The sequence below is a fragment of the Oratosquilla oratoria genome, unplaced genomic scaffold, assembly GCF_046742065.1.
Source record: "Oratosquilla oratoria isolate Oo_2021 unplaced genomic scaffold, ASM4674206v1 SCAFFOLD248, whole genome shotgun sequence".
NCBI classification, from domain to species: Eukaryota; Metazoa; Arthropoda; class Malacostraca; order Stomatopoda; family Squillidae; genus Oratosquilla; species Oratosquilla oratoria.
The window spans coordinates 5,001-12,500 of NW_027467600.1; the positions used below are offsets into that span (position 1 = coordinate 5,001).

Genomic DNA, 7,500 nt, shown 5'->3' on the forward strand with positions numbered 1-7,500 from the left:
AGAGGCTGCGAGTGATGTCCCAATTTTTTTTTTTTTTTATAAGACATCGCCACGATACTCAAATATGAATATGATTTCATCGCTGCCACTAATACATATTGAATATCTTTTTTTCCATCAACCTCGCCAATCATTCTGAACCAGTCTTGATATGGGAGGGCCCCAGAGAGAGAAACAAACCAAATTACTAGTAGTCACCGTTTCGATTTATTTTATTTAGAAAAATATATATATAAATGCAAAAATATAAATCTGTGGTCAATGTATCTGTGGATCACCGCGAGAAGGTGTCAGTCGCCTGGAGGCGATGGACGCCCGCCGGGTGAGGTCAGATGCGGAAGGTCGGGACGAGACCCGCCTTCCGGAGGAAATTCGCCCTTCCGGTCTTGGCGCCGGTACTACTTTGGCTTCCGGTATGGGGCGTCGAAGAAGAGCTGGCCAAGGTCCTCATGGCGCTGCAGGCCGTCGAGCTGCGGCTCCTGGAGACGTTGTGGCAGTCTGGGGAGAACAAGAAGGAGAGAGTTAGTGTTTGTGTGCGTGGTGGGGGTCAGTGTTCTTCGGAGGTCAAAATTTTGGGTTTTCTTGAAGAAAATAAAGTCTTCACCAAGTTGTATACTGAGGGGTAATGGGAGGGGGAGACCTGCTTACCTCCTTTGGCGTTGGCACCGTGAGCCTTCATGTCTTGGACAAAGACCATTCTGCCGATCTGACGGGAGAGTCTGAGGGTCCGGTGGAGGCTTCGGGAGCTTCTGGTGTTGGCCGAAGAGCGTCGGAGAGCTTCTGGTGTCCAAGCGAGCCATCGAAGGCCCTCTTATACGCGCGGCGCCCGGCAAGAGATAAGGTCCTCTGGCGGGCAACGATAAGGCCCGCGATCTCCCACAAGCCTGTTGCCGAGGTTGCCGCGCAAGCAGCCGCCCTCGACCAGATCGTGAGAGACGCGAATGAGGAGGAGGAGGAGGAGGAACAGGAGACGACGTGGAGTCCAGCGTTTTGGGCGGAAAACGTTTTCACAAAGAGTGTGGCGGTGACAATGTCTGCAGAAAGGATTCCTAAGTCTGTGCATTTGTTTGTGTGCATTGCATACACAATATGAGAGAGAGACAGAGAGGTTGTATTTTTTTTCATCTATACACTCATTAACTGTTTTTTAGCTCGATTTGGAAGTGACACTGTATTGCAAGGTTGAGTCAGTCTTCAACACTTCCTTGCCCATTTCGTGGCGTCTTCTTTTGACGTGATTCGTGACATTTCGTGACGTCATTCGGTTACAAAGAACAGGATTAAGTCCCTCTTTGTCTGACGTCATTGTGAAGGACATATACCAAGGGCAACACAGAGTCGAAGGGGGGGATGTGTTTCCTGTCGCTCTTTGAAAAAAAAAAATGAAAGGGGGCTTCCTTTGGCGAGTTAGATTTTCCTAGTCAGCCAGGAGTTTTTAGTTTCCCCATTGCACCGATCCTTCTGTGTTACATGACATCATGCACAGTGATCTCCACGTGCGAACGTGTGACGCAACATGTGTGTGTGTGTGTGTGTGTGTGTGTGTGTGTGTGTGTGTGTGTGTGTGTGTGTGTGTGTGTGTGTGTGTGTGTGTGTGTGTGTGTGTGTGTGGGAACTGACGGGTAAGTTTCATCCAAATCATTCAATGTTCAAAACAAAATAAGGTGTAATCTCATGACACACACACACACGCACACACACACACACGCGCACGCACGCACACACACAGGGGCCTTATCAGTGGCCTTATCGATTGTACATGCCTTTACGCATCCACCCTCATCATCATCATCTCCGCATGCACACTTGACCTGCATCGGGACAACTTCCCGCAGAGGCATTGACAAGAACACCAATGTCCTTCTTCGTGGACTTGTGGTAACGATGACACTAACCTCTTGAGGCCTCTGACACTTTAAGAAGAACTTAGGCGTGGTCCTGACTAAAAAAAAAAAAAAAAAAATTGCATCCCCCAGCCAGAATGCATGTGACTCCCACTTTCCTAAATCCTCTCTACACTCCTAAACTCCCTAACCTCCCACTCCCTTAAGAGACAGATCTCTGTTTGCATGGGGTTCAGACAGTTGGCTATGAGGTTCGGATGGGTCACAGGTGACTAAAATCTATAGTTTTGTCTTTAATCACGTATGTCCACTTTCCTAACTTCAGTGTCTACACCAGGAGTCACCACACTTCGGCCCGCGAAGTAATTTCATCTGGCAAGCCGCTTAAAAAATCTTTATCTTTTGTGTTTGTCTTTATTTTTTTGTGTATTTTGTATATTGGTAAATATGTTGGCTGTTTTTATTTTTTGTGTATTGTATTACACGAAATTATTATACGGCCCATTCTCGTCATTCTCTCAATTATCTGACCCCATGTGGTAAATAAATAAATAAATAAATAAATAAATAAATAAATAAATAAATAAATAAATAAATAAATTGTAACCCAGGTCTATACTCATGAAAAATACCAGTAGGTTTTACAGGTACACCGGTAAGCCAAGTAAACTTCAGTAGATAATCAAGGAAACGTCTACTTTCTTACGGTAGACAGCGTTCGCCAAGGTTGGCGAAAGGGTTTCGAAGTAGGGCCTATAAAGGGTTAAGACGATCCATTTCTTACGTACTCGATAAAGGTCCCTTGATGTTCAGGTCTTGTTTGTGAGTGTACCTCAACGTTGTCCCAACCCTTCGGTACGCATTGGCTAGGAGTGCAGTGACAATATTTACAAGTGCCGTAGCTATTGGGGTAGTATTAGGCCATATATGCAAGGGGAGTGTTTAATTTCGATTTTTTCAGACCATTTGCAGAGGTGCCGGAGCGGCGCTCCGGAGAGCTCGGGCAGTACTACACCCCTGATCTTGGTCATCAAGTACTTCGAGTACTGTTGTCTTCGCCTTAGAGTCTGCGATCTAACATACAATCCCCGCCCACGTGTAAAAGAGCTGAGACTTAGCGTTTAATCGTGTGTTTGGTATCTGGTAAGCGTCACGGATAAGGAAAACTGATCTGGTTTAAACCTGCATAACCCTTGTCAGTGGTACGTGTCTTGCATCTCCTATGCCCTCACACGCTGATGCACAATTTACTATCTGTCTTTTTGTCTGTCTTTTTGTCTTACCTACTCTCACCGTACACACGAATACATAAATACAGGTCACTGGCTATGATCTTGGCGTGATATTTGGTGTCAGATTACGTAACAAGGAACTTGGTATGGTGGTTTTGTAAAAGACCCTGACACTACTACAAACTATCTCATATGTTTCTTCATAAAATTTCGAATTTCTTCGTGGGTTTCAGATAGGAGCATTTGATAGCTTAGACCGATAATTTAAGATAAAGAGGAAGTAGTAACAAATTATGAGTGATATCAGGTCTTATCTGTCTACGCAACTCTTATCAGCGCGCGTCCCGTATATAAAGTCTCAAACTCGCTCAGGAACCACAGATCTCCAAAATCTTGGACCATCAACATCTACCAAAAGCTACAAACTCACCGACACCATGGTCTTTGTCGAAGACATGAAATCCCACGGCGCTGTCAAGAACAACGGTAAATATCCTTCCTGGAACTGACAAAGGTTTTTGGTGGAAAGAAGGGCACATCTCGCTACAGGAGAATAAGGACAAACACATGACATTTCTTCTTTTTGTCCACAGGGTGCCAGGGCTCCAGAAGCCGCAGCTCCACATCTCACAGCGTGAAGACCTGCACCAGTTCTTCTGCGATGTCGAACTCTCATTCCGGAACTCGCATTGGCAGCAGTGCAGAAAGGACGACCTTCATCCGGAAAGCTGGACTTATTCCGGTCTACCGCATATGATTATAAGCGCATTCCCTTTCCGTACTCCGTGTCTTGTCTGAGAGAGAGCATTAACATATTATATTTTTCTATGTATTTTTGTAACAAAATAAACTGAAAATATTATCTCCAACCATGAGGTTCCTTGGTCCTTGTTGAGTGTCAAGATGTCACGTTCCCTTTCCGTACTCCCAATCTTGTCGAGGAGAGCATTCACATATTCTACTTTCTATGTATTTTTGTGACGATATAGTAAAAATATCATTGTCAATCATGATCTTCCTTGGTCTTCATGGTAGCAAATAAGATAATGGGAACATCTAATGTTGGATTAAGTTCAGTGCTGTCTGCAACCTGTTAACGACCACCCAAACTTCATTCAAAGGCTGAAGGTGACGCGATAATTGGTTGGCTTGCAGATATCACTGTGACGGCACTGGCATCGAATCCCAGGTCCAGTTTGGGGTCAATATCACACCGATGAGGTGGTGTCTGTCACCCAGGTCCAGTTTGGGGTCAATATCACACCGATGAGGTGGTGTCTGTCACCGAGGTGACAAAGGAGAGCTTCGAGGAGGTTAGCAAAACGAAGGGATTGTAGAAGTAAAAAATTATCAACATTCTTTTTCGAATGGATATCAGTCTCTAATTATAAAAAGAATCTGTGTGACTCTAGCCCGTAGGGGTGTGACTATAGTTCTTGAAATAGTGAATGCATGGAAGCTATGCATTCTGTATCCTTTACAGGGACCCTCGTTCAGGAAGTTTTCTATTGTTTTTGTTTTGTTTTGTTTTTAGTTTTGTTCTTAACCTCACACCATCTTCACTCATCACCAAATACTCTAGCTCTATCATGAACAGAAGCCAATTGTAGATTCTGAGGTTCTCAAGAAGCTACCTTGACACTCTGTAGTTTCCTTTTATTTTCTTTCTACTTTTGACAAATACACAAGCCGCGGGCTTCGCCCTTTCCGGCTTCGCCGGGGGCTTGGCTGCGCAAACAGCGGCCTTCGGCCGCAGCGCTCCGCGCTCTAATCCTACGATAGGGATCCCGTTCGTATACCCGGCAAAGTAGTGTTTCGCAAAACTTTCGGAAACATTATCGTCGATTTCTCCGTCAAAAAGTTCCAGATCGTCAAACATTTCATCAGAGTACTAAAAACCTTCAAGTTCTCGTAGTGTCTCGTTAAACTTGAGCACTTTTCGATGAAATTCTCGGATAGACGACTTGACACAGAAGGATTTGATGGCTCCGTACAGACCTGGAAAAGCTCGGGTATGTTCATTCCGTAACTGGGCATATAGGTTCTTGTTGCCCTGTAGAACAGCTTTTGAAATTTTTCGGTTAACTGTAACCCAATTCCAAAAGTGACGAAGACGCCTCTTCTTGTTTGCGTCGGATTACGCGGGCATGGTGTCTGAATCACAGAACACGGTCGCCGGTCACATTCATGATGCAATCTACCCGCGACCGTGTATATGCGATTTATATCCTTACAGGGATGGCCCGTGTGACGGGGTCCGTGATTGTCCCATTTTTGCCGGATCCCCGTTCAACTCGGTTAGGGACGTCGTGACATTGAAACATTTTGGAGAATTTTATTTTTTATTGTACTGTATATAGAAATAGCTTCAGCTGTATGGTGGTTCCCGAAAATCGGCATATATTGTTCACGCTGTTCCCTTGGTTTCTGAATCGTTTTGATTCATAATAAGTTTGATAATAATGATAATGATAATAATCCATCGAGAGGGAAGATCCTTGAATGTATTCCAAGAGACTCTTACTTTTCTCGTAGAGTCCACAAAGCAGGATTCCTGGTCATGTTGGAGATGAGGCCTACTCAGTAGTGTCAGGCCCCTGATTGTTGTCGTTGTTGTTGTTGTTGTTGTTACTTGTGGTGGCTGTGGTCAGCTTTGCGTCAAGGGTTAAAACAGAGGTCCTCCAACCTATATATATTGCAGTCGTGTATGTGTGTATCCAATACTGGACAGACTGTAAGTACCTGTGTGTTAAGCCCCTTACACAAGCCTCCATTACCGTTCTGCGCGACCCCTCAATGATCGGTGCTGCCCCCCCCTCAAAAAAAAAAAAAAAAAAAAAAACAGGCGACCCGGTTTCGATTCCCACAAACAACAAGTAACCAAATCCTCCCCTAACCACATACGTATGTGTTACATGACGCCCACATGTGTTGAATGAGCCACATACTCCAACCACATGGCATGCGGTCCCACGAGGCAACAACGTGCCTGGGCGTTCGTTTCTTAATGTTTTATCATCTTTGACGTCACGGAGCGAACGATAAGCAAAGGTGGTGTGACGATAAGATAGTGCAGCTGGGTCAGGAGTGGAGTGGGACAAGTGTATCAAGGCGGCGACAATAAATCACCAGCGCTTCTATACATGTGAGTGAGGCAACAGCTGGAGGGAGAATGGTGGGGAGACGACTCGAAGAAGAGGAAGAAAAAGAGGAAGAAGAAGAAGGAGAAGAAGAAGAGGAAAGAGAAGAAGGATGAGTAGGAAGAATATGAGGAAAAGAAAAAGAAGAAAAAGAAGAGGAAGACGAAAAGGAAGAAGAAGGGAAGGAGGAGAGGGAGGAAGAAAAATATGAGGGGAAAAAAGGAGGAGGAGGAAGAAAATATTAGGAAAAGAAAAAGAAGATGAAGAGGAAGAAGAAGAAGAAGAAGAAGAAGAAGAAGAAGAAGAAGAAGAAGAAGAAGAAGGAGGAGGAGGAGGAGGAGGAGGAAGAAGAATATGAGGAAAAAGAAGAAGAAGAAGAAGAAGAAGAGGAAGAAGAAGGAGGAGGACGAAGAATATGAGAAAAAGAAAAAGAAGAAGAAGAAGATGAAGAAGAAGAAGAAGGAGGAGGAGGAGGAGGAGGAGGAAGAGGAGGAGGAAGGGAAGAAAGGAAAGAAGAATAAGAAGAGGAAGAAGAGGAAAAGAAGAAGAAGAAGAAGAGCAAGACGAAGAAGAAAGGGAAGAAAGAAGAAGAAGAAAAGAGAGGGGAAGAAGAAGAAGAAAGAAGAAGAAGAAGAAGAAGAAGAAGTAAAAGAAGAAAAGAGAGAAGAACAAGAAGAAAAAAGGAGGAGAAGAAGACGAAGAAGGAGATGAAGAAGGAAAAGAAGAAAAAGAAATAGAAGAAGAAGAAGAAGAAGAAGAAGAAGAAGAAGAAGAAGAAGAAGAAGAAGAAGAAGAAGAAGAAGAAGAAGAAGAAGAAGAAGAAGAAGAAGAAGAAGAAGAAGAAGAAGAAGAAGGAAAAGAAGAAGAAGAAAAAAGAAGAAGAAAAAGAAGAGGAAGAAGAAGAAGATGAAGAATAAGATGAAGAAGGAGAAGAGGAGGAAGAACAACAAGGACTAGAACAAAAACAAGAAAATGAGGAAGGAGAAGAGGAGAAAGAAGAAGAAGAAGAAGAAGAGGAAGAAAAAGAAGAGGATGATGAAGAAGAAGACGAAGAAGAAGAGGAAGAAGAAGAGGAAGAAGAAAAGGAAAAGGAAGAGAAAAACAAAGAAGAAGAAGAAGACGAGGAGGAGGAGGAAGAAGAAAGAGAAGAAGAGGAAGAACAAGAAGAACAAGAACAAGAGAAAGGAAAAGACGAAGGAGAAGAAAAAGAGGAAGAAGAAGAGGAAGAGGAAGAAGAAGAGAAAGAAGATGAAGAAGAAGAGGAAGATGAAGAAGAGGAAGAAG

The 7,500-nt window shown here is 43.8% G+C and overlaps 1 protein-coding gene across 1 annotated transcript; it reads left to right on the plus strand.

Annotated features, from left to right (window-relative positions):
• Positions 1-3,354: 3,354 nt before the first annotated feature.
• On the plus strand, positions 3,355-3,945 carry LOC143022970 (uncharacterized). Its single transcript, XM_076181400.1, has 2 exons — positions 3,355-3,562; positions 3,670-3,945. The coding sequence occupies exons 1-2, from the start codon at positions 3,370-3,372 to the stop codon at positions 3,831-3,833; spliced, it is 357 nt and encodes a 118-aa protein (XP_076037515.1). The 5' UTR covers positions 3,355-3,369; the 3' UTR covers positions 3,834-3,945.
• Positions 3,946-7,500: the final 3,555 nt, after the last annotated feature.

What these genes read in the sequence shown, in the direction of transcription:
- LOC143022970 (XM_076181400.1), top strand. Translation starts at nt 3,370, where the DNA reads ATGAGTGATATCAGGTCTTATCTGTCTACGCAACTCTTATCAGCGCGC. An exon ending in CGGCGCTGTCAAGAACAACG is followed by an intron (nt 3,563 to 3,669) that starts GTAAATATCCTT and finishes TTTTGTCCACAG; the next exon opens with GGTGCCAGGGCTCCAGAAGC.